Below are 27,434 nucleotides of genomic sequence, written 5' to 3' on the forward strand. Positions count from 1 at the left end.
TGAATTTCTTCATCTACATGTGCACAGACCCATTAACTTCATGCATTCGTGCGATCACACACGCACTCACTCGGATGCTGCAAAGGTATTTTTGAGTTTTGGTTGTCCTCTGCAATCTACCCCCCTCCTTTAACCCTCTCTGATCCAGTAAAACTGGAACCTCATTGTCTCCTGTTGACTGTTCTTGACACTCAGGTCACAGGTTTGAGGACGTTCCCGGTGTCCGCAGACATTTGGTCCGTAAAAGCACAAAAGGGCAAATTGTTCACGTCAGTAAAGACTATAAGGAAGCAAGCAGCAGGCAAAAGAAGCAAGACCGCCAACCACATGAGGTGATTGTAGCACTGAACACCCAACCACCCAAATTGATTAAAACTGAATCCACATGTCCCAACCCACAGCACTTCCTCATCCATGCCATTCAGAGTCAACGCACATACACCACCTACTCTCCCCAGATGCTGCTTAATGTATATGTTTTATTGTCATGTCTATTTTGTAAATTATGTCATCTCTGTCCTGTCTCGATTATATTGTGAAAACTTGGCTATTTTCAAAGTTGTAAATTCCGCTCCTCTTCATACTATTCCAAATCCATATTGTATCTGTTCTCCTTTCTAATTTTCTTGTAAACCGTACCGAGCTCTACTGTTATAGAGAAGATGCGGTGTATAAGCTTAAGGTTTAGTTTAGTTTGTAACCCGTTCTGAGCTAAATAATTGAGCAAATCAATCAATCCCTGTATTACTGCTCAACTCCCAACCTCAGGCGGTACCACCCCTATTGCTCTGTCCCTCTCCCACTCACTGCACCAAATTGAGCAAGGAACTATGGGGTCCATACCTCTATTTCCTTTTTGTTAGACGTATGTCCTCTCCCTTTTATTTCTGGCTCTTGCAGGTCTTTGTGGAGCTGAATGAGCTGATCATGGATAAAAACCAGGAGATGCAGTGGAAGGAAACAGCCCGCTGGATTAAATTTGAGGAGGATGTAGAGGAGGAGACAGACAGGTGGGGAAAGCCTCACGTGGCATCCCTGAGCTTCAGAAGTTTGCTAGAACTCCGGAAAACTCTGTCCCAAGGTAATGTGATTATTTCAGTTTCAGGTAATGCTACCATCCCAACTAGATGCTCATTGTAGGATTTCCATTTTCCAGACTTTCACTTAACCAGTTTTTAATCCAGTCCGAGGACACTCAGTGCATCCAGGTAGGAGCCTGAGGCTATGATTGGCCCAGGTTGTTTAAGGCCCCTCTCATAGGAGGCCAATCAGAACCCTAGGCCCCTCCCTGATGCATCCCAGGATGCACTGGGGAGGGGAAGGCCCATTTTGGAAGAGGTGGACCATCTGGCCAGAAGTAGTAGGCATCCCTCCGGTCAGCCATCTAATGAAAGGTATGGGGGTAAGGGGTTGTAGGTGGGGGGGGGGGGGGGTTGTGATGCAGCTTGATGCCTAACTTTTACTTTGCACAACCGAAAAGGGGATACATCTATGGGAAGGGCATGAGCAGATCTTGGATGTTCCCAACACTTAGGTACCAAGTTCTGAAATTGTGCCCATCTACACCTAAGTGTAGGCACCAGACTTATACCTGTTTCTGTTGGGTGTTAGGTGTGACCATGATATGCCCCTGTATGTTCTTCCTACCTCCCAGTTTATACCTGGTATTCGGGTGGCATGGTAAGGCCTAATCTATAGGTACTGGGGGTACTTCTATAACGTGATGCTTAAATTAGGGTGTGCTGGGCACCAAATTCTATAATGGCTGCAAGACATGCCTAGGCCGTTGGTGTAAAGGCTTGTTGCACCTGCTTATGGCAGATCACTGGCTGGTGTAAGTTGGCACACCTAAATGCTCCATGCGGCATGCGAAGCTTTCTAGAAGTATTCTAGAAGTTGCACACCCTAAGGTGATGCGCCCATGTTCCACCCATGCGCATTGCTCCTTGCAGTTAGAAACATAGAAACATAGAGTAAGACGGCAGAAAAGGGCCAACAGCCCAACAAGTCTGCCCACTCAAGAACCTTCCCTCCTTCGAGAATCCATCTTTTAAGCATTCCTCTGGAGCGACCCCACCTGTCTGTCCCATCGTCCCTTGAAGTCGAGTGTGGTACTAGCCTCAACTATCTGATGTGGAAGACCATTCCATCGATCAATTACCCTTTCGGTGAAGAAATACTTCCTGGTGTCCCCATGAAATCTTCCCCCCCTGAGTTTTAGCGGATGCCCTCTTGTCGCCATGGGACCTGTAAGACAAAAGATTTCTTCCTCCACATCAATGCGGCCCGTGATGTATTTGAATGCTTCTATCATGTCCCCCCTTTCTCTGCGCTCTTCGAGAGAATATAAGCGCAACCTGCTCAAACGTTCTTCATATGGGAGATTTTTTAGTCCTGAGACCATCCTAGTGGCCATTCGCTGAATCGACTCCATTCTCTTCACATCCTTTTGATAATGTGGCCTCCAATACTGAACACAGTACTCCAAGGTAATGGCGGAATAGAAATCTCTAATGTAATGTAATGTAATGTCTCACCATTGATCTGTACAACGGCAGTATGACTTCAGGCTTTCGACTGACTTTGGCGTGTACTTTATAAAATAGCCACCTAATGCTTAGACGCCTAGCACCAGCGACTTGTGTAGCTGCCACCATTCTAGGCAGCTACACAAGTCGCTGGTAACCTGCAGAATCTATGCTTATAACAGTCACTGCCCCTGGAATGTCCTACTATACCCCTTTTTCTATATGTATAAGGACAGATTCTATCCAGTATATGGCGCCAGGAAAATTAGGCATGGTTTATAGAATATGCAAGTGGCTGGCCTCGTGACCATTTACACCAACGAAAACCTGGTGTAAATGCCTGCGCCTCAATTCTCGGTGGATCGGGTCTATTCTGTAATAATGCTCTTCCCATAACCACACCAGCTTTTCAGATTAGCACATTAGAATTTACGCATATCGCTTTAGAGATTACACTCAGAAAGGTCTAATTAGTGAAAATTAGGGCCAATAATTGCTTGTCATTGGCGATGGGTTCATTAATGAATGGAAATACTTTTAAAATAGAGAATAGTCAAGTTTCTGGAATCTGGTGGATTACAGGACCAGAAGCAACATGTATTCACTAGAGGTAGGTCTTGTCAGACAAATCTGATCAGTTTCTTTGACTGGGTGACCAGAGAATTGGACAGACGTGGTGTATTTAGATTGTAGCAAAGCCTTTGACAGTGTTCCACACAGACATCTAATAAATAAACTGAGTGCCCTTGGGATGGGTCCAAAAGTGATGGGTTGGGTCAGGAACTGGTTGAGTGGAAGGCGACAGAGGGTAGTGATCAATGGAGATCACTCCAAGGAAAGAGATGTTACCAGTGGTATGTCTTAAGGTTCTGTTCTTGGGCCTGTTCTTTTTAACATTTTTATAAACAATGTTGCTGAAGGGTTGTCGGATAAGATTTGCCTCTTTTGCGGATAATATCAAAATCTGCAATAGAGTAGAGACGCCGGATGATGTGAATAACATGAAGAAGACCTTGCGAAGCTTGAAGAATGGTCTGAAATTTGGCAGCTAAAATTTAATGCTAAGCAATGCAAGGTCATGCATTTGGGCTGCAAAAACCCGAGGGAACGGTACAGTTTAGGGGGTGAAGAACTTATGTGCACGACAGAAGAGCGGGACTTGGGTGTGATTGTATGTAATGATCGTAAGGTTGCCAAACAGGTTGAAAAAGTGACAGCGAAAGCTAGAAGGATACTAGGTTGCATAGGGAGAGGTATGGCCAGTAGGAAAAAGGAGGTATTGATGCTTCTATATAAGACTCTGGTGAGACCTCATTTATAAATATTGTGTACAATTCCGGAGGCCACACCTTCAAAAATATATAAAAATGATGGAGTCGGTCCAGAGGAAGGCTACTAAAATGGTGTGTGGTCTTCGTAATAAGGTGTATGGGGGACAAACTTAAAGATATACTGTATACTTTGGAGAAAAGGCGGGAGAGGGGAGATATGATAGAGACATTTAAATACCTACATGGCATAAATATGCATGAGTTGAATCTTTCATTTGAAAGGAAGTTCTGGAATGAGAGAGCATAAGATGAAATTAAGAGGTGATAGGCTACGAAGTAATCAAAGAAAATACTTTTTTAGAGAAAGGGTGGTATTGGCTCAGGTACCTAAGTCCCTACCTTTGGACAGGGCCTTAGGCACCTGGGCTAATCAGGCACTAGGCCCCTCCCCGATACATCCCATAATGAACTGGGATGGGGCAGGCCTGCCATTCAGAGGAAGGCAGGCCTGCCGGACAGAGGGAGGATCCGTCCGGCCAGCCATCTCACCAGGTTAGAGGGGGAGGTCCGGAATGGGTTGTGGAGGTCCGGGGGTGTGGATGCGCGGTCCAGTAGGGGTTTGGGGGTGGGAGTTTGTGTCTGGCAGGAGTGATTGGGCACCCTCCTGCCAATGATCGCATGGGGATGGGGGAATTGTTTCCAGCAGGAGAGATTGTGTATCTCTTCTGCTGTGGAAGATTCAGGAGGTCGCGGGGGATCATGGAAGGAGAGATTGGACATCTCTCCTGCCGTGATCGTTGCGGGGGGCGGGGGAGAGTTCCAGGACTCTGTAATGCAATGTCGCCTCAGTAACAACTATACAAAAATAGACAAATATACCCCCTCCCTTTTTACTAAACCACAATAGTGTTTTTTAGCGCAGGGAGCTACACTGAATGCTCTGCGCTGCTTTCAATGCTCATAGGCTCCCTGCGCTAAAAACCGCTATTGCGGTTTAGTAAAAGTGGCCCTTAGTGCAAAATATAGACAGCAGATATAAATTCTCAAAACAGACACATTTTAATCACTAAATTGAAAATAAAATCATTTTTCCTACCTTAGTTGTCTGGTGATTACATGAGTCTCGGTTACACTTTTTTCTTCTGACTATGCATCCAATATTTCTTCCCTTCTTTCAGCTTCCTGTATGCTTACTCTCCTCCAGACCTCATTCTCTCTCCCTGCCCCCTCATATTTCTTTCTTTCTCCCTGCCCCCTTCTTTCTTTCTGCCTGTCTTTCTTTCTTTCTTTCTTTCTCCCTGCACCCTTCTTTCTTTCTGCCTGTCTTTCTTTCTGTCTCCCTGCCCCCTTTCTTTCTTCTGTCTTTCTCTCTCCATGCCTCCTTTCTTTCTTTCTGTCCCCCCTTTCTTTCTTTCTGTTTCCCTTCTTTCTTTGTCTCCCTGACCCCCTTTCTTTCTTTCTTTCTGTTTCCCTTCTTTCTTTCTGTCTCCCTGCCCCCTTTCTTTCTTTCTGTTTCCCTTCTTTCTTTCTGTCTGTCTGTCTCCATGTCCCCCCTTTCTTTCTTTCTGTTTCCCTTCTTTCTTTCTGTCTCCATGCTCCCCCTTCTTTCTGTCTCCCTGCCTGCCCCCTTTCTTTCTTTCTCACTGCCCTCCCCCAAACCACTGCCGCCACCATCAGGGAACAGGCCCCCAAGCCACCGCCAAGCTCTCCCTGCTTCCCGACGCAGAAGCGCAGGGCCGACCAGCCTTCTTTTTCCCGACGTCAATTCTGACATCGGAGAGGAAGTTCTGGGCCTGCCAGGCAGCGATTGGCTGGCCCGGAACTTCCTCTCCAACATCAAAATTGACGTCGGGGAATGGAAGGCTGGTTGGCCCGGAGCTTCTGCATCCTGTTTAAGCGTCGGGATGCAGGTAGAATGCAAAGGCAACGCGAGTCTATCATGGAGCCCAGGATGGGCTCCACGATTGACTCACGTTGCCTTCGTGATCTACTGGTCGATCGTGATCGACCTTTTGGGCACCCCTGCCCAGGGGCATACCCTACCTGCTTTTTGTATCTTTTAAGAACACAGAGGTAGGCCAAGCTCAAAAAAACCCTCATGTTGGACTTTTTTTTGCTGCCTACTTTCTGCGCCTAGAGACTTAGGCCAAAAGGGGACTTAGATGTTTCTTTTGATTATGCCCCTCTGTATGTTTCAAGTGACACATTAATTTTGGTTTTATTTTATTTTTAAGTAACTCATGCGCTGCTCTTTTACCCTGCGGGTGACAGAGAGACCTTTACAGGGATAACTTCAAAAAGGAATGTTTCAAGGTGTAAAAGTTTTCCGGAAATTATCACAGAACTTGTGTGTGTAAAATTATGTCTTCAGGAAGTTTGGGCAGCATCATAAGTAGGTATAAATATCTGCAGGTTCAGTATAGGTGTCATTTTTTGCTGCTGTAACCCTGTATGTGTCTGTATAAAATAACCCAGAAATAGCGCCTTCCCCACAAAGGGGATCTGTCATTCTAAGGACCTGGCTCAAACGGGTTCACCTTGAATTCTGCTGTCTTCACCAGGAGCTGTGCTTCTCGACCTGGATCAGAGGACCTTGCCTGGAATCGCTCACCAAGTGGTAGAACAAATGATAATATCGGATCAGATCAAAGCGGAGGACAGAGCCAATGTTCTCAGAGCACTGCTGCTGAAACACAGGTAAGTGCGTGTCCCGCTCATTAGCACGATAGGCAACCCCCACCCCGCACAGAGACACGGAAACCGCATCCCGAGAAGAGCTGCTCATGGAACCTGTTGCCAAATTTACTGCTGTTTCTCCTTTGCAGTCATCCGTGCGATGAAAAGGAATTCTCTTTCTCCCGGGACATCTCTGCCACCAGCCTGGGCTCGCTGCTGATTCATCACAGCTCCAACCATGTCTCCCAGTGCAGTGAGCCCAACCTAACAGAACCTCTGATGGGCAGTTACACATCTGAGCAAGAAACCAGAATTGATATGGAAAGAGAGGTGAGTGCACTCACGCCCCAGTGGCACCAACCCAACATGTCATACAAAGCCAAGGGAAAAAGCTAGAACAGAGCTTCACAAAAGTGTCCTGGGAACCTCACAGCCAGTCAGATTCTCAGGATACGCCAATTAATACACACGAGAGAGCTTTGGGTGCGATGCCTCCATTGTGCATATTCATATCCTGGAAATGTAATCAACTGTAGGAAGCCATGGTTGTAGAAGGCTTGTAGGAGTTCCTGCCAGTTCCTGCTGTGCATAAGTTCCCCCCCAACCAAGTCTTTGTTCCCTTTTTTAATTCTCTTTTCGGAATCAGGCCTGCTCAGTTTTTCTTCTCACTTTTGTTCCAGTGTTTACTTAGAGAGGATTTTGCCACCTAATTAAGATATACAACTCCTTGTTCAGCGACCTCCATTGGCTCACTTTTCATTGGTTCATCCTTAGATTTTGCCACATCTGTTTCTCCAGTGTGACAGACCATCACATGGATTGTGTGTTCTGTCTGGGCCTAGAAAGATCCCGATGTCCTTGGCTGCAGCATTTGCCCAGGTCCATTAAGCTCCAAAGATTGTCTCCTTGACATCTATGGTCAGACTTGGATTCCCCTCGTTATTGCCAAAGGCATCGCTATCAAAGGATATAGGAGACACATTGATGATTTGTAAGCTTTTAGCATCATACTAACATAGTAAATGATGGCAGATAGAGACCTACATGGTCCATCCAGGCAGCCCAATAGTCACACTCATTATCAAGCAATGTTGAACCAACAATCTGGTAATTGTTCATTTTATTTGCTAAGTTCCTCTATGTCCTCCCCTGCCCCCAAGACCTCTAATCAAGATGATATGAATGTGGCATAAGATGCGCATACTTGCTCCTGATCTATCTTGTCATACACGGGATAAAGACCATAGAAGTCCATCTATCATCAGCTATTTTTTCATCTAACTCTCCCATCTTGGTTTTTATGCTTCTAGCATTTGTATAGACCAGTGGTTCCCAAACCTGTCCTGGGGGACCCCCAGCCAGTCAGGTTTTCAAGATATCCCTAATGAATATGCATGAGAGAGATTTGCATACCTGTCACTTCCATTATATGCAAATCTCTCTCATGCATATTCATTAGGGATATCTTGAAAACCTGACTGGCTGGGGGTCCCCCAGGACAGATTTGGGAACCATTGGTATAGACTCTTCAATTTTTTCTCCTGCTGCTCAGAAATTGACAGGGATAATTTGCATCCTTTACTCTGTTCTCCTCTTAAATACTCCTGCCATTTTCCTCTACCATCAGTATGGTGTAGCCATCCAAAATCAGCACCCACTCAAGGCATGGTATATCCAACAACATGGCATCCATCCAAATGAACTGTCTTGGTCCTCAGCTTGGTGCATCTTTGCTTTCCTGGCTACTTGACTCGCATCTTATAACCTTCCCAGATATTTTTGCCTGTCTTCCTCTTTCTGCAATCTTTTGTAGTTTATGAAAGCTAACCTCTATTTCAATGTCCTGCAAACTTTCTCAAGCCGCGGCACACTAAATGTAGTAGTGGCTGTGGCTCGAGGCACCTGGAAGTGCGTGACATCATCATGTCGAAGTCTGTATGTATGTGGCCCTCCAGGTGGGCCCCGAGATGCCAGTGGGAGGTACCAGAAGGGAAGAGGGCCAGAGAGAAGGATAGGTGCTGGCACCCACTGATTGCCTACAGGATGTGCCTCTCGCTACGAGAGGCACATCCTGTAGGCAATCAGCTGACACCAATGCCTCTCCTCCCCCCCAGTGTACCACGGCACACCTGAAATCTCAGGAGGCACACAGTTTGAGATACACTGCTCTATTGCAGCTACTACTTTTGAGAACCAAAACAGCCTTCTTTTCCTAATCTAATCTAATTTCCATCTTATATACTGGATCATTCCAGCAAGGACTCGAGCCGGTTAACAAAGATTTAAAAGAATATAATATAAAACAATAATGAAGGTAATAGAAAAATTTTCAATAAATTAGATCAGTCCTCAATCCTTACAAAAAAGGTTTGTTGCCCTTCCAATAGCTCCTTTCACACCGATTTCCTACATCTTCCAGATGTTCCCATCCAGACAATTACTTGACATAATTCCACATCTGAATAAAGTTAGTTTTTTAAAGTTTAGAACCTTTACTTTTGAATTAGTACTATTAATTATTTCTATCATGCTGCCAGACGTACACAGCAATGTACAGAGTCACAAAGAAGACAGTCCCTGCTCCAAAGAGCTTACAATCTAAACCAGAGATCTCAAAGTCCCTCCTTGAGGGCCACAATCCAGTTGGGTTTTCAGGATTTCCCCAATGACTATGCATTGAAAGCAGTGCATGCACATAGATCTCATGCATAGTCATTGGGGAAATCCTGAAAACCCGACTGGATTGCGGCCCTCAAGGAGGGACTTTGAGACCCCTGATCTAAACAGACAAACGGGATGTCATGGATCCAGTTAAGGGGAACGGTTAATCAGCTGGCTGGGTTGGTGGGCAGTGGGGAGTAAGGTGGCTTTTCAGTCTGCTTTTAAACAAGGTAGGGGAAGAGGCTTGGTGGACACTCAGGTAATTTATTCCAGGCATAGGGTGCAGCTAGATGAAAGAAACAAAGTCTGGAATTGGCAGTGGAGGAGAGGAACGGAGTTCTCTGTGAGGTGTATAAGGAGAGAGAAGAGAGGAGAGATATTGAGGAGCAGCAATAGGAGCTTGAACTGTATCAGAAACTCTTCCCCCATTTGTAAGCACCAAGTCCAGGAGGGCCCCATCCCACGTGGGTCCATTACCAACTGCTGGAACAGTTCTCCTTGCAGAGAATCCACTCGGCAGCCCCTCAATATCTCTCCCCCGAACTCTGTTCATCGGGAAAGTCCCTCCTGTCCATATCCTTCTCCCCCACTGCCAAGACCTTCTGTCTTGCTGCGCTGTATGTCTGGAACAGACTCTCCAAGTCATTACATCAAGCTCCGTCTCTAGCAATATTCAAATCCAAGCACCGCTTTCAACTCCTAACTTCCACTCACCACAAGATACCTATGTCCATCTTACCATTCGGTGAGAAATTCTCCAACCCTATTTGTCTAAATCAGACTATAAGCTCTTCTGAGCAGGGACTGTTAAATGCACATATGCAGCACTGCATAGGCCTTTCAGTGCTATAGAAATGATAAATAATGGAAATATTACTCAGACCCACAAAGTGCAAATCTCTCAGGTTTTGTGAGCCTAAGTGGTCCCCAACCCTATCCTGGAGGACCACCGGTGATGAATCAAAAGCGCGTAGGACAGTGGCGTGCCGACATTTGCATGCAGGACAAACGCGCATCGCCGCTTTCACTGCTTTTAGGCCTTCCCTTTTGAGCTCTAAGGAGATGTGTGGGGGGAACCCCCCACTACACTTAGAAGTCTTTGTGCTCCTGTTGGGGGGGGTTGGGGGAGTTTTCAGCGCAAGCAGTTCTAAGGCCTCACAGTGGCGGAAGCAGCAGCGCACATTTGACCTGCGCTCAAATGTCAGGCGCGCCACTGTCCTCTGCGTTTTGATGGTGTACCAGGACCACCAGGCCAATCGGGTTTTCTGGATAGCCCTAATGAATATGCATGGAGCAGATTTGCATGCCTGTCACTTCCATTATATGCAAATCTCTCTCATGCATATTCATTAGGGCTAGCCTGAAAACCCGATTGGCCTGGTGGTCCTCCAGGACAGGGTTGGGGATCACTGGTCTAGAATGTATTCTGATAACCATTATTTATAAACGACAATGACATTTGAAGACAAAAGGTCAAACTTTAGAGCTGCATTAGCTGAATGATCGCAAATACGGATTATAGCGGGGGAGACAGGAGAGGGCAGCCGGAGAGGCAGGCGAGAGCAGCCAGAGTGCCGGCAAGTGAAGGAAATCATTTGCGTTATGCTCCCACCGCCTCTTCCTGCACTAAAGTCGGGCCTCACCAATCAGGAGCTGCTTTGACACGCAGCTCCTGATTGGTGAGGCCCGACTTTAGTGCAGGAAGAGGCGGTCGGAGCATATCGCGAGTGATTTCCTTAACTCGCCGGCACTCTGGCTGCTCTCGCCTGCCTCTCCAGCTGCCCTCTCCTGCCCAGTCATTCACAGTCGGAAAATACTGCGAATGACCGGGACCGCAAATCACCAACCGGGAATGACCAGGGGAGCACTGTATTCCAAAATATAATTGTGTTTAGGGTTACCAGATTTGTTTGTGCAAAAAAAAAAAAGAGTACATGAGGCCCCGCCCTGTTCTGTCTCCAACCCCGCCCCATTCTACCCAAGCCCGCCCACACACAAACCTCGTCTCCTCTTCCCTAAATCCGGGTCACATCTGGAGGGATTCCGAGCATGTGTAGATGCAATGCATGTGACATCACTGGGTCATATTCTCTCATGCTCGGTGGCTCTCCTGATGTGGCCCCCAAATTCGGGTGTTGGAAATCCATCTGGGCACTTGGAGAGTCTTCTAAAAAGAGGACATGTCTAGATTTTTCTGGACATCTGGTAACCCTAATTGTGTTCCCATCCTATGCTGGTGAAGCCACTCATCTCATGCCATAAGTCTGAATTTACAAGACTTCAGTTAGTTCTGAAGACCACATGAAAAAGCCATCTTTTTTATAGCATTTCTCCCCTGTTTCTATGCACAAAGGACTTCCTCTTTCTGCCTACTCTCTAACTATGAGTACTTCCCTCCAGAGAGATTCGTTGTCTCCAGTTCCACTCCCTGGGATCCAGAGGTCAAAATCAAAGCACGAATTGAAACTGCTGGAAAAGATTCCCGATGATGCAGAGGCCACTGTGGTTCTCGTAGGTAAGAAAGGTCCCTCCCCAGTGCAAAAGCTTGAACTCAAAGATAAGAGCCATCTGCTGACTGCTTGAAAACCCTGATACCCCCTGATACCCATAACTAAGGCATCCCCTAGAGCACTGAAATATTGTGGTTCTTAATAGATTAAAAAAAGGCCTTCTGTTCTGTTGAAACTCTACATTCTTTAGTAACTCTCCAGACCGGTATAGGAATCTTAACAAGCGGGTTATATCTCATCATGACCAGCAGGTGGAGACTGAGACAAAGCTTTGGAATAGTACTTAATAGGTTACTCCCCCTAATTACCTCAGTTTTCATAAGAACATAAGAATAGCTTTACTGGGTCAGACCAATGGTCCATTAAGCTCAGTAGTCCGTTCTCACGGTGGCCAATCCAGGTCACTAGTATCTGGCCAAAACCCAAGGAGTAGCAATATTCCATGCTACCGATACAGGGCAAGCAGTGACTTCCCACGTGACTTTTCCTCCAGGCAATTGTCCAAACCTTTCTTAAAAAGAGCTACACTATCCACTTTTACCACATCCTCTGGCAATGTGTTTCAGAGTTTAACTATTCTCTGAGTGAAAAATGTTTTCCTCTAATTGGTTTTAAAAGTATTTCCCTGTAACTTCATTGAGTGTTCTGTAGTCTTTGTAATTTCTGACAGAGTGAAAAATTGATCCACTTGTACGCATTCTACTCCACTCAGGATTTTGTAGACTTCAATCATATCTCCCCCAGCCATCTCTTTTCCAAACTGAAGAGCCTAACTGTTTTAGTCTTTCCTCAAACGAGAGGAGTTCCATCCCTTTTACCATCTAGGTCGCTCTTCTTTGAACCTTTTCCAGCATAACTATATCTTTCTTGAGATAAGGAGACTAGAATTGAACGCAATACTCCAGATGAGGTCACACCATGGAGCGATACAGAGGCATTATAACATTCTTAGTCTTGTCAAACATCCCTTTTTTAATAATTCCTAGCATTCTATTTGCTTTTTTGGTCACCACCACACATTGGGCAGAAGATCTCATCGTATTGTCTACGATGACACCCAGATCATTTTCTTGGGTGCTAATCCCCAAGGTGGTCCCTTGCATCCGGTAACTGTGATTCAGGTTATTCTTCCCAATGTGCATCACTTTGCATTTGTCCACATTAAATTTCATCTGCCACTTGGTCTCCCAGTCTTCCAGTTTCCTAAGGTCCGCCTGCAATTTTTCACAATCCGCTTGCGTTTTAACAACTTTGAACAGTTTAGTGTCATCTACAAATTTAATCATCTCACTCATCATTCCAATTTCCAGATCATTTATAAATAAGTTAAATAGCACCGGTCCCAGTACAGACCCCTGCAGCACTCCACTGTTTACTCTCCTCCATTGAGAAAAATGACCATTTAACCCTACCCTCTGTTTTCTATCTGGGCTGTTGGAATTTGTTCAGGTCTCCAAGGCCCTGTTTTTGTGCTGGACTGAGTTTGGGTGGGCCCTGTTTGACGGTCCATCTGACCTGGGGATGTCAAACCCGGTGGGTTGTGTGCTGGGTCCCTTCCCCCCTTTCCTTCACCTCCCCCACATTTTTTTTAGAGGTGCCTCAACAATAAGCCTTCCCCCCCTGGTTTGTAAGGCATATTGTTTGGAGAGCCAAGTGGAGTCTGTTCTGTGGGAAAAAAAAATCCTGAGGCAGTGCCGGTCTGAAAGATTGCTTTCCCTTTAAATTACTGTATTTTTCAACTAACTGGCACTTTTCTTTCGTGGTTGCATATGGAGCAATGAGCACTTTGCAAGGGAAAAAGTGCTGATTGTGCTCCAGACGTGAGGCACTCGCGGCCGGCCTGAAAACAGCTGTTCGGGCCGGTGCAGTGGAGGAGCCTCGTCAGCAGCGGGTGCCAGTGTCCAGGGCTCCCCACCGCTAGTGCCTCGCGAGTTGGCAGCTGTTAGCAGGGAAGCCCGGTCTTCCCCCGCTGCCCACGGAGGGATTTCCTCAGCCGCCGAAGGTAAAGGTACAAAGGATTCCCTTACCACCAAAGTGGCTGGGGATTCCCTAACAACTGATGCCGGCTTCCACATGAAAGACTTCTCAGGAAACTACAAAGCCATGGAATAGAGGGAGATATACAAAGGTGGATAGGCAAATGGCTGGAAAACAGAAAGCAGAGAGTGGGCATAAATGGGAAGTTCTCTGACTGGGAGAAAGTGACTAGTGGTGTGCCCCAGGGCTCAGTGCTTGGGCCGATCCTATTTAATATTTATATCAATGACCTGGAAGAAGGAACATCCAGTGAGATCATTAAGTTTGCAGACGACACAAAGCTATGCCGGGCAATCAGATCGCAGGAGGATAGCGAGGAACTCCAGAGCGACTTGTATCAGTTAGAGAAATGGGCAGAGCAATGGCAGATGAAGTTCAACGTGGAGAAATGCAAAGTAATGCATTTAGGTAGTAAGAATAAGGAACACGAGTATAGAATGTCAGATGCAACTCTGGGTAAGAGCGAACAAGAAAAGGACCTGGGTGTACTGATAGATAGGACCCTGAAGCCGTCGGCACAATGCGCGGCAGCGGCAAAGAAAGCAAACAGAATGTTGGGCATGATAAAGAAAGGAATCACGAGTAGATCGGAGAAAGTCATAATGCCGCTTTATAGAGCAATGGTCAGACCACACTTGGAATACTGTGTCCAACATTGGTCTCCCAACCTAAAGAAGGATATAAAACTGCTGGAGAGGGTGCAGAGACGAGCAACGAAGCTAATAAGAGGTATGGAGAACTTGGAATATGAGGAACGATTCAAGAAACTGGGACTGTTCTCCCTTGAGAAGAGGAGGCTGCGAGGGGACATGATCGAGACGTTCAAAATGCTGAAAGGCATCGATAAAATAGAGCAGGAAAATAAATTATTTACATTGTCCAACGCGACACGGACAAGAGGACATGGTTTGAAGCTAAGGGGGGACAAGTCCAGGACAAATGTCAGGAAGTTCTGCTTTACACAGCGAGTGGTAGATGCCTGGAATGCTCTCCCAAAGGAGGTTATTAAGGAATCCACTGTGCTAGGATTCAAAGGCAAATTAGATGCACATCTCCTTATGAGAGGCATAGAGGGATATGGGTGACTAAAACTACATCAGGTGTATACCTGACTGGGCCTCCGCATGTGCGGATCGCCGGACTCGATGGACCATGGGTCTGATCCGGAGATGGCAGTTCTTATGTTCTTATGCCTGCTTTAGCGGCTGGGACAGTTCAGGCTTCCCAGCCGCTGTAGGCCCTGGAGGGGTTATTTTTGCGGGATTTTCACGTTTTTTGACAGGAAGCCCCTCCATCTTGTATGTAGCCTCAGGTGACCTTCCCCCTGTTTTGGAATAACAGGGACAGGTTTCAGCTGGGTCCCCTGCTGTGGCAAGGAGTCCCATGGGGCTGCCAGGAGGTTTTTTCCTCATTTTCTTTTTGCTTTGTGTAAAGCATATTTTCAGGCGGCCAGGGGTCCTGCTTGTGCTTGGGAGGGGGGTTGTTCCCTCCGCGTTCCCTGCTGCTTTGACCCCTTAATTCTTTTCATGTCCCCCCTCCTCCTTCCTTGTCCAGGTGCCCATGTGTGGCCTGGAACGAGGACTTGTTGTCTGAGGAGCATTTTAACCAATGCATGAGGACCTGGACCCTTGGTGAGACCTCCAGGATCCTCTCGAGGGGACGGCCGCTAGTACCCGGGACTCGGTTTTTTCCATCTACCAGCGAGGAGGCATCCATGGTGCGCCCTTTTTTTCAGAGGGATGAGCTCCCAGTTCTGATTCAGGTCTCCTCGGTGTTGCGCTTTGAGTAGGCGCCACCTGAGACCCTCTTCTTAAAGGGATCTGTTCTGCGTCCCGCTCTTTTCCTATGTTTCAGGATATTCGGGATATTATTCTGGTGCAGTGGAATATGCCGTAGGAGCTGTTTTGGTTTGCGAGCTCCAGGCCTCATTTGTATCCCATCCTGGAGGGGGATAGGGCTACCTTGAAGACTCCAGTGGTGGATGCGGTGGTCTCAGCTATTGCTAAACAGCATACTGTGCCTGGAGAGGACGGTTCTGCCTTACGGGACTCTGGGAAACATATGATGGAGACCATTCTTAAGCATAATTTTAATGTCTCTGCCTTGGGTGTCCAGGCGGCTATTTGTGAGGGGCTCATAGCTCGAGCCGTTTTCGGTGGGCCTAGCATGTCCTTGACCGTGAGTCTGATGACTTGTCCTTCGTGGATCAGGAGGTGGCAAAGATTCAGATGGCAGCCTCTTTCCTCTCAGACGCCCTCTAGGACTTGGTGCAGACGTCTGCCAATTCTATGGCTTTTGGGGTGACTGCTCGTCATACCTTGTGACTTCGCGCTTACTAAATTTCTCTTTAGGGGGTCTTTTTGTTTGGAGAGGATTTAGATAAGTTGGTTCAGACTCTGATGGACTCGAAAGTGCCCCGCCTGCTTGAAGACCGTGCTCGCCTGGCTGTTAGGGGTGGCACTACTTGGGGACGTTTGCAGGAGTTCCGCTGATATCGCCCTGGGCGTGGAGCTGCTCCCTTCTCCTCTTCTGGGCTTTCCAGGGGTCGTTTTCTTTCAGCGCATGCAGTCCTTTCGGGGGGCCTGTCAAGGAGCTGGGAATCCCTCTGCTGCTGCCCCTGCACCCCGTCCTGCCCAATGACTCATTGCTGGCGCCCCCTCTAATTCCGGTGGGTGCCCGTCTGTGCAATTCTTCTCCAAAATGGACAGAAATCATGTCCGATCAGTGGGTCTTGGAGGTGATATGGGATGGTTATACCCTGGAGTTTGCTCACTCCCTGCCAGATCTTTTTCTAGCTTTGCCCTGTGGAAGAAGCAGGCTTTTCACCAGACCCTTCAAAGATTGTTAGATCTCAAAGCAGTAATTCAAGTCCATCCTCAGGAGTGTTTCTCCAGCAGGTACTCGATTTACTTTGAGGGGACTTATCGACCCATCTTAGATTTGAAAGGGGTCAACAGGGCTCTCAGGGTTCCTTCTTGTCGCATGGAGACACTGAGGTCGGTGATTCTGGTGGTTCAGCTGGGGATTTTCTGACCTCTCTCAATTTGATGGAGGCTTACTTGCATGTTCCAATCAGGGCCTTCCATCAGCGTTTCCTCTGCTTTGCAATCTTGGGTCAGCACTTTCAGTTCTGTGCGCTTCCTTTCGGTCTGGCCACAGCTCCGCAGATGTTCACCAAGGTTATAGTGATAGTCGTGGTGGCATTGTGCAAAGAGGACATTCTAGTTCATCCCTACCTGGATGACTGGTTGATTTGAGTGAAGTTGTTGCAGGAGAGCACTTGGGTCACGGCTCGGGTGGTAGAGTTCCTGCAGTCACTAGGCTGAGTTGTCAACTTTTCCAAAAGTCAGTTGACCCCATCTCAGGGCCTAGAGCACCTTGGAGTTCTGTTTGACACCTCCTTGGGCAAGGTGTTTCTCCCAGAGACCCGGGTAAGCAAATTGCAATCTCAGATTTACCTGCTTATGGCATCCCAGTGAGGTGGGCTCGGGCCCACATGCGTCCGCTTCAGTATGCTCTTTTTCGGAGGTGGCCACCCCAGAGGCACAGTCTGATTCTTCCTGTTCCTCTGAGGGGCTTGGCTCGCTGCAGTCATCGTTGGTGGTTCCAGACTCCAAATCGTCTGAAAACCTTGAAATACTAACTTGCAAAATCACAAACGCACAGTTAGAAGAATCACTAATTACAACTTTATTCTATATCCCACCCAAAAAATGGTCAAACGCTAAAGAGGAATTCGCCGAATTCCTTACCCTATCCACCCTAAAAGGACCATACAACCTGCTTCTCGGAGACATAAACACACATCTAGAGCAACAGACAAAACCTGAAATAACCGAAATCGCCAACTTCCTAATATCACTAGACTTTCCTAACCCAGACACAGAAATAACCCATGAAAAAGGACACAAACTAGACTTAATCACCTTCTCCCACAAAGAAATAACAGATCCCAAAATACAATACTACCCAGGACCCTGGGAAAAATGCGTCTGGTCAGACCACTTCATTGGCAAATTCAACCTACACTGGCTAAAACAGAACACACAACAAAAACACAAAAACGTCAACACGAACACAATTACCAGCCGGGGCATTATCAACCCAACAGAATTCTGGACCCACTATGAGTTACATCCCATAACCAACGAAACTCAGTATTTCCCTACAAGATGGGAAACTTACAGCAAAGATCTCCTAGACCAAATAGCACCATATAAAACATACAAAACAAAAAGAAAAATAGACCACCAAATGAATGGTTCGACTGCGAACTACTAACCACCAAACAGGAACTAAGAAAAATGGAGAGAATCTGGCAAAAAACAAACAATGAGTCAGACAGGACAAACTGGAAACAAAAAATGAAAACATACAAAAATATGATCAAAGAAAAACGCACCAAGCACTATGCAAAAAAAATTGGTACATCAAAAATAAACAGCAAAGAGTTGTTCAAACTAGTAAAAACAATAACCGATACAACACAAATACTGAAAAAGGACAATGAACCCACCCCTTCAGCACAAACACTAGCCAACTTCTTTCAAAATAAAATTGCTGACCTAAGAGCAACTCTACCCACTACCATAACAAATGCTCTTCAATACCTAGAACCTCACGACCAAGACACCAGAGTCGACATGATATGGGACCACCTTGAATACCCAGATTGGCATCAGTTCCTAAACCTATTCAACAAATACACTAAATCTAACTGTCTACTCGATGCATGTCCCCCTAAAATAATGATAGTTGCTCCCCCAAAATTTAAAAAGGAACTATTTGAATGGCTAACTTCCACCCTCACAAGTGGAACACTAAACAAAAAACTGGGACACATACTAATCACCCCAATCCCCAAAGATCACAAAACCTCTTCAGCTCTGATATCCAATTTCAGACCCATAGCAAGCATTCCTCTTTTCACAAAGATACAGGAAGGATTGGTCAACCTTCAACTAGTAAACTACCTAGACAAATTCAACATCCTTAGTGAACACCAATCAGGATTCAGGAAAGGATACAACACAGAAACTGTCTTAGCCTCCTTACTAAACCACCTTTACGACCTCTTTAGCAAAGGCAAAAGCGCACTAATCCTACAATTAGACCTTAGCAGCGCGTTCGACCTGGTAGATCATGAAATCATGCTACTGTGCCTTGAAGTGATGGGAATCTCTGGAAAAGCAAAGAACTGGTTCAAAGAATTCCTAACAAACAGATCCTATCAAGTAATCAGCAATGGTAATTATTCCAAACCATGGAAAAACCCTTCAGGCGTGCCTCAAGGTTCCCCACTATCTCCCACCCTTTTCAATATTTATATCGCCTCCTTAAGTCACCTCCTACAAAAACTAAATTTAATACACTACATTTACGCAGATGACATATCCATTCTAATCCCCTTAAATGACATCACAAAAGAAATTGTAGACAAGCTCTCAAACGTAATGACCGAAATCGATAAATGGACCATTAATTTCAAACTAAAACTAAACGCAGAAAAAACAAAGGTCTTTCTGGCTAGCCCTAATGACAAAATTACAAGAACATCGATAAAAATAAACAATCACGAGTACCCAATTTCCAAAAACATAAAAATACTCGGTATCACTCTAGACACACACCTAACTATGATTGACCACACAAACGCACTAGTGAAAAAATGCTTCTACACGCTATGGAAACTAAGGACCATAAAAAAATACTTTGACCCAACATCATTCAGGTTGTTGGTACAGGCACTGATCTTATCCATCCTTGACTACTGCAACATCATCTACCTGGGCATACCACAAAAAACAATAAAAAAACTGAGATTATTACAAAACACCGCCGTTCGACTAATCTTCGGACTAAGAAAAAACGACCACATCAGCCCCTACTATAAAAAGTTGCATTGGCTTCCAATTGAAGCACGAATACTATTCAAATTTGCCTGCACCTGTTTCAGACAAGCCTGGGGACTAGCACCTTCATACCTACAAACTCACTTCACCCTTCACAACCCCACACGAGCGACCAGAAACAAAAACATCTTTGCATACCCAAAGATTACTGGCTGCAGATACAAATCATTCCTGGATAGAACCTTTAAGTTCCAAGCAAACAGACAGCAAGTCTGGCTGAAAAACTACATAAACAAACCCAATCTGTCTTACAGTGCATTCCGCAAATCAATCAAAACCGCCCTATTCGCAAAATTCACTGACTAATATTATCCCCTCCCTCTTTAGGACTCCCCTCCCTGAAAATGCCTTTCTTTCTCTCCCGCAAGAAGCTCCTCATGTACTCATATATTCGCTGTTCCTAGAACTCCAATTCAAATGGAAATTAAAAAAAAAAAAAAAAAAAATACTCAGATATTCTTTACCCTCTGAACACCAATCTGTACAGGACTTTCCTTCTACACTATTGTATTATATTTAGACCCATTGTATGGTATTGTATTAAGACTTATCAAGACTTAAGTATTGTATTGTATTTAGATCTATTATATTGTATTATATCTAGACATGTTGCATTACATTGTACTGTATTGTACATAGACTCATTGTACTGTATTATATGTTGACCTATTGTATTGTATTGAGACCTCTTGTTATTCGCTGAATGTCCAGCCTTCTTGCAATGTAAACCGCCTAGAAGTCGCCTGACTATGGCGGTATAGAAAAATAAAGTTATTATTATTATTATTATTATCTAGTCCAAGGGTTGAGTCTGGATCAGCCACAGTGGATGTTGATGCTCATGGATGCCAGTCTCCTCGGTTGGGGAGTTCAGTGTCTCAGTCACTCAGCTCAGGGCACCTGGTCCACGAAGGAGGCAACCTGGTCGATCAGTGTTCTGGAAACCAGAGCCATCCGTCTGGTGCTGCTAGCCTTCTGATCCTTCTTGACTGGCAAGTCAGTTCAGATTCTTTCAGACAATGCCACATCAGTAGCCTATGTCAATCGTCAGGGGGGAACCAAGCGCATTCTGGTGGCACAAGAGGTGGCTCTGCTCATGGTCTGGGCAGAGTCTCATCTTTGGGACATCTCGGCCTCCCACATAGCTAGAATGAAGAATGTTCAAGCGGACTTTCTAAGTCATCACTTATTAGATCCCGGAGAGTAGTGTCTAAGTCACGTGGCTTTTCAGTTGATAGTGCAAGCTTGGGGTCAGCCCCTCATGGACCTGATGGCCACGAGTGTCAACGCCAAAACAACCCACTTCTTCAGGCGCCACAGAGACTGCTAGGCCAAGGGTTGGATGCTCTGGTACGTCCCGCTTGTTAAGATGCCTATGCCGGTCTGGAGAGTTGCTAAAGAAGGAAAAATTAGGTTCTTACCTGCTAATTTACTTTCTTTTAGCCTCTCCAGACCAGCATAGGACACCACCCTGTCTATTGTCGTGTTGTTCTTGTGGGTGTTGCATGTGCAGATTTTGGTTTTTTCTGCGGGTTCTAGTATTTTTCTAGGGCCGGGGAGAATTGAAGAACAGCGGCTGTGGTTCAGCTAGCATAGCTGGCGAGCTGTGGGGACATTTTCTTGCTGGGATCTCTCCTTTGCATTTTCCAACAGCATTCAGGTATATTAGTTTTTACTCCTGTTCAGAGTCTTGTTTATTTCTGTTTACAGTTCTTAGTTCTGCTTGGCTATTCGGCAGACTGAGGTAATCAGGGGGATTACCATTCCCCCTAATTTGTCTCAGTCTCCACCTGCTGGTCATGATGAGATATAACCCACTTATTAAGATGCCTATGCCGTTTTGGAGAGGCTAAAAGAAAGTAAATTAGCAGGTAAGAACCTAATTTCTCCTTCTGCTTTCAGGCTGGTACTCGTAGAAAGCAAGAAGAGCCTTATAACCTCCTTGTTTCCACCCCATCTCTCCTTGCTTTTAGTCGTAATCTTCCTCTTGCCCTTGGTATGCTGTCCACTGTCTATTGACAGTATTTTTAACATTAACTACGTAAAACCGCATAGCAGTTTAAAAAATAAATTGAACTTGAATTATGTCAGTAAAGGGCCCCTTTTCGAAATGCCTAAACAATGTGGACCCTTTTGGTAAGGGATACCCCTGAATTACAGGACAGAGTATAATACTCAGATCCAGAACTGGGAGGCGGTGTGAGGTAGTGGACAGGGATGGTTTAATGGGGTTGGAAGATTGGGTCACGAATGGTGTAATACAGAGACTTGACATAGGTACGAGTCAGGAATGGAGGGAGTGACACTGAAACCCAGCAGTGGAAGAAGGTGTGAGTTACACTGCAGGAATGGCATGAAATTGAGCCCAGGCTTTGGATTTTGGGGTGAGGTACCCTACAAGAATGGTGTTGAACAGAGACCTAGTATTAGGATGGGATGAGAGGTGAGGCATCAGACAAAGATGGTGTTATATTGAGAACCAGCAATGGGAATGGGTATGAGGGACACGTCAAAGATGGTATAGTAGTGAGACCCAGTTTTGGAAGGGTATTTTTTTTATTACAATTTATTTACCACCTTTTTGAAGAAATTTACCCAAAGCTGTACAATATTAGTCTAGACATAGGCAATAGACAATATTATGTGAGAAAATTATAGAAGGACATATGAAACCAAGCTGAATGAGAGCTATTCGTATTTATAACCCCTGCAGGTTGTGTGGAGTTCCTGGACCAGCCAACCATGGCATTTGTGAGGCTACAGGAGGCAGTGCAGTTGGACTCAGTGCTGGAGGTGCCAGTACCAGTTCGGTTTCTGTTCGTACTTCTGGGTCCTAGCAATACCAATATGGACTACCATGAGATCGGGCGCTCCATTTCCACCCTGATGTCAGATAAGGTAAAACCACTTCTGCCCCCTTCCTATTCCCATTGGCTTTCTATTCAGGGGTAAGAGCAATAAGGGGATGGAGGACTGAGAATGGAAAAAGAGCCAAAAGGCTCTTCCTGAGGTAACCAGCTTTCACCTGTTCTGCTATAATAATACTTTCCAAGACTATCCCAAAAACAGTGGGTTATGTCCTTCAATCAGCCAATGGAGATAAAGAACTAGTTCTTGTGAATCCAGCTCCTTTAAAGGGCATCATGCAACCTGTGCTTACCAGTATTCTCTGCCTCCAGCAGATGGTGCTGGATCTATCATGCAGCAGGATCTACGATAATCTGGTAAGGGAGAGGGAAAAGACTACGGTCCTGTGGTACATTGGGGGAACTCCAGGTCCTTCTCTTTCCCCCTCCCCCCTGTTGATGGCTTTGTTTCTCTGCAGTCCTTATGCTCTTCACCCCACTCCTGTCTCCCACAGAAATAAAGATTAAAAAAACATAAAAAGAGAGCGAGCAATTCCTGGTTGCCCAATACAGTGGGAGACAAACACTGGGTTAAAGTCTATAAATATGGGCAGAAGTGTTCAGCACGTATCATCTCTAGAAAATCACAATATAAGATTAATAAGCTATATTTAAAACTAGCTCTCTTCTCTAAGGCAGAACATAGAGTGGCTTGGATGGCTGCTGGAAAGAATGTGGGGATGAAGGTACCTTTTTCCCAATTCTCATGAGAATGTAGGGTGATCCTTTCAGTCTGTCCTCTCACTTGCCAAACAAGAATATTATGCCCATTTAACTAACTCCCTTAACTCGAAATCTCACCGTCTCTTTGCCACACTTAACTCTCTACTCAAAATGCCCTCACCTCCAATCCCCTCTTCACTTTCCCCCCAGACAATGGAAGAGTTCTTCAATGACAAAGTTCACAAGATTCACCTTGAGTTCTCAACCAGGTCACCACCCCCCACCCACCCTTCCAACTGTCCCTTCTTCCAACCTCCCTCAATATCTGCCACCTTTTCTTCCTTTTGTGAAATCACCAAAAAGGAAACTGCACATCTTCTCCTCCTCCCAAATTACTACCTGCTCCTCTGATCCAATTCCCACCCACCTCTCCATGGCAACTGTTCCTGATGTCTTCAAACATGCCGTAGTTACACCTCTCCTCAAGAATCCCTCACTAGACCCCACATACCCCTTCAACTACTACCCCAGCTTCCTCCTCCCCTTCTTATCCAAGCTACTTGAATATGCTCTTCACCGCTGTAGCTTGGACTTCCTTTCATCTCAAGCTATTCTTGACCCACATCATAGAAACATAGAAACATAGAAGATGACGGCATAAAAGGGCTACAGCCCATCAAGTCTGCCCACTCTGCTTACCCACCCCCTGTCTATGCCCTAATGACTCAATTTCCTTATCTTGACCCTTGTAGGGATCCCACATGGGTATCCCATTTATTCTTAAAGTCTGGCACGCTGTCAATCAGGCTTTTACCCACTCCATTCTAGAAACATAGAAAATGACGGCAGAAAAGGGCCACGGCCCATCTAGTCTGCCCACTCTAATGACTCACCCCATAAGTACCTCCATGAAGGGATCCCACAAGCCAATCCCATCTTTTCTTAAAATCTGGCATGCTGCTGGCCTCAATTACCTGTTGTGGAAGATTATTCCAGCAATCAACCACCCTTTCGGTGAAGAAATATTTTCTGATGTTGCCATGAAATTTTCCACCCCTGATTTTCAACGGATGCCCTCTTGTTAACTCTGTAGGTCCTTTAAGACAAAAGAGATCTTCTTCCCACCTCGATACGGCCCGTGACATATTTGAATGTCTCGATCTTGTTACCCCTCTCTCTGCGTTTCTCGAGTGAGTATAGCTGCAACTTACCCAACCGTTCCTCACTCTAATGATCTGTTTCTGGCAAGATCCAAAGGCCTTTACTTTATCTTCATCCTTCTCGATCTATCTGCTGCTTTTGATGCTGTTGATCACCACCTTTTCTTGATAGGCTGTCCCTCACTGGGATTTTAAGGTTCTGTTCTCTCCTGGTTTTCTTCCTCTCTCTCCCATTGCACTTTCAGTGTAAGCAATGGTGGATCTTCCTACACTACTATCTCACTGTCAATTGGTGTACCTCAAGGCTCTGTCTTATGACCTCTCCTTTTCTCCATATATACCCACTCCCTCGGCGCACTGATCTCCTCCCATGGTTTTCAGTATTACCACTGTGCCGATGATTCCCAGATCTACTTCTGCACACCAGATATCTCTACAGGAATTCAGGCCAGAGTTTCAGCCTGTCTGTCTGACTTGCTTCCTGGATGTCTCACCTTCATCTAAAACTGAATATGGCTATGACCCATCTCCTTATCTTTCTACCTAAACTCTCCTTCCTCCCCAAAATAAAATTCTCTATATTTGTGGACAACACTCTCCTCCTCCCTGCCTTGTCAGCTTGCAATCTCAGGGTCATCTTTGACTCCTCTCTCTCCTCCACTCAATCCAACAAACTGCTAAAGCCTGTCACTTCTTCCTCTTTAATATTACCATAATCCAACCTCTCCTTTCCAAGCACACTACCAAAACTTCTCTCTACACTCTCCATCACCTCTCTCATAGATTACTGCAACTTGCTTGTCTCAAGTCTTCCGCTGAACCATCTCTCTCCCCTCCAATTCATTCAAAATTCTGCTGCGTGACTTAGATTCCATGAGAATCGCCATACTCAAGTCATTTCATTGGCTCACCATCCATTTCCGAATACAATTCAAACTCCTCTTACTGACCTACAAGTGCACTCTTTCTGCAACCTCTCAATGTCTCTCCTCACTTATCTCCCCTTATGCTCCCCACCTCCATGAACTCCATTCATCAGGCAAGTCCCTCCTAACCCTACCCTTATCCTCTACTTCTAATTCCAGACTCCGTCCCTTCATGGAACAGACTGCCTGAGTTATCACGGCAGGCTCCATTTCTTGCAGGATTCAATCCAAGCTAAAAGCCCACTTTTCTGAGGCTGCGTTCAGTTCCTAACTCCCACTCATCGTAAAATGACCTATGTCCTTCCTATCATTCTCTCTGCAAGGAATTCCCCAACCCTATATGTCCTATCTGCCTGTCCAAACTAGACTGTAAGCTCTTCAGAGCAGGGACCGTCTATTACTTGTCAAATGTACAATGACTTTCAGTGCTATAGAAATATTAAACAGCAACAAATTCCAGAGTTTAATTACACGTTGTGTGAAGAACTATTTTCTACAGTTTGTTTTAAATCTACTACTTAGTAGCCTCATCGTATGTCTCCTAGTCCTAGTATTTTTGGAAAGTGTGAACAAGTGATTCACATCTACCCTTTCCACTCCATTCAGGCCTAGATTCTCAAAAACCCGTGTAAAAAACTGAGAGGCTGCTGTCATAGTTCTTATAGTAGCGATTTTTAAAAAGCGAGTCATTATTAGGTCACTTCCTTCAGCTAACTGTGTTCCTGTGTTTTCTTCTTATTGATATATTACTAAGATTTTTGTAAGGCTCACCGTTTTACATCTTGGATCCATAATCTGAGGACTTGAGGAGGAGATTAAGATTATTTTTTCTTTGATTACAATTATTGATTTGCTTGGAATGTGTTCTTTAATGTCTCTCCTTTTCTGTACAAGTGTATACTTGATTGTTTATTTGAAAATTGATAAATAAATAATTCTCCCCAAAACGCTCATGTAAAAACACATGCCAGAGATGTGCTTTTCACAGTGCTGGCACCCCCAGACCAGTCACTCATTTTTGTCACCAAAGGCCGATGCCGCACTTGGCTTGGCAATTTTTAAGAAGCCACCCTAGTGCTCATTTAAATATTGAAGAACCCATTTGCATAGCAGTGCTAGAAAGTTTGCAAAAGATCTTGGTAAGCCGTTTTGATCAAATAAATGCTCCTAAATCAGCTGGAACCTATTTAGCGATTTTGTTTTGAGAATCCGGCCCTCAGTGTCTTTTAGATCTTTTTTCATATCACCCCTGAGCCGTCTCTTCTCCGAGCTGAAGATCCATAGCCTCTTTAGCCTCTCCTCATAGGGAAGTCGTCCCATCCATTTTATCATTTTCGTCACCCTTTTCTGTACCTTTTCTAATTCCGCTATATGGTGACCCAGTATTCGAGGTGTGGCCGAACAATAGAGCAATACAAGGGCATTATAACATTTTTATCTTTGTTTTCCATTCCTTTCCTGAAAACTCCTATCATATCCGGACATGTCCTCTTTTTAGAGAACGGTCCACGTGTCTGAATGGATTTAGAAAACCTTGCACTTTGTCCAGGTTTTGGACGGCCGCGGTTGTGCCAGAGCTCGGGGCCACGTCTAGAGGGCCTTTGAGAATGCATGTGATATCATTGAGTCACATTCGTGCATGTTTAGAAGCCTTCCAGACGCAGCCCCGAGCTCCAGGAAGGAGATGAGGATTTTTGAGGGTGGGGCCACGTGTCTTCCTTTTTGCCATAAAAAATATGGTAACCCTACTTTCAGCTAGACATTTTCAAGCCAATCATATTCATCTTTTAAGTACCATTCATGAAATAAAAACCAACCCATCCCAGGGCCAAATGTACAAAACCAAACATTAGGGAGGGCCTGGTCTGGCAGCATTCCTAGTAAACTGTCCACACAGACATGGCAGCAGTACAGAAGAGCAGCCTTGTGGTCAGTGCAGTGAGCTTCACATCAGGGGACTGATTTCCAGGAGAGGTCACACTTTGCATATGAACAAAAGAAGTTTTATTTGTCACCCCAGACTGATCCTATTATTTCACAGGTTCAGGAAGCAAGTTGTACTTTTCAAGGAACAGAAATAAAGTAACTTCTGTGTTACCACACTTGTTTTTCTTGGCTCACAGCTGCCTCAAAACACAAGTTAGCACAATCCATCTAGCTCAGGATCTAGCTCTAGCCAGACCT

The 27,434-nt window shown here is 45.4% G+C and overlaps 1 protein-coding gene across 3 annotated transcripts in view; it reads left to right on the forward strand.

The window, feature by feature from the left end:
• The window catches only part of SLC4A2 (solute carrier family 4 member 2), a 205,222-nt gene that overhangs the window by 129,140 nt on the left and 48,648 nt on the right, over positions 1-27,434 (forward strand). For all 3 annotated transcript variants that reach the window (XM_033932744.1, XM_033932743.1, XM_033932745.1), the window contains 6 exons: positions 196-332; positions 901-1,081; positions 6,361-6,496; positions 6,625-6,805; positions 11,537-11,651; positions 22,309-22,493. In XM_033932744.1, coding sequence (XP_033788635.1) covers positions 196-332; positions 901-1,081; positions 6,361-6,496; positions 6,625-6,805; positions 11,537-11,651; positions 22,309-22,493 — 935 coding nt within the window. The remainder of the gene's footprint in view (positions 1-195; positions 333-900; positions 1,082-6,360; positions 6,497-6,624; positions 6,806-11,536; positions 11,652-22,308; positions 22,494-27,434) is intronic.

The sequence above is a fragment of the Geotrypetes seraphini genome, chromosome 2, assembly GCF_902459505.1.
Source record: "Geotrypetes seraphini chromosome 2, aGeoSer1.1, whole genome shotgun sequence".
NCBI lineage: Eukaryota > Metazoa > Chordata > Amphibia > Gymnophiona > Dermophiidae > Geotrypetes > Geotrypetes seraphini.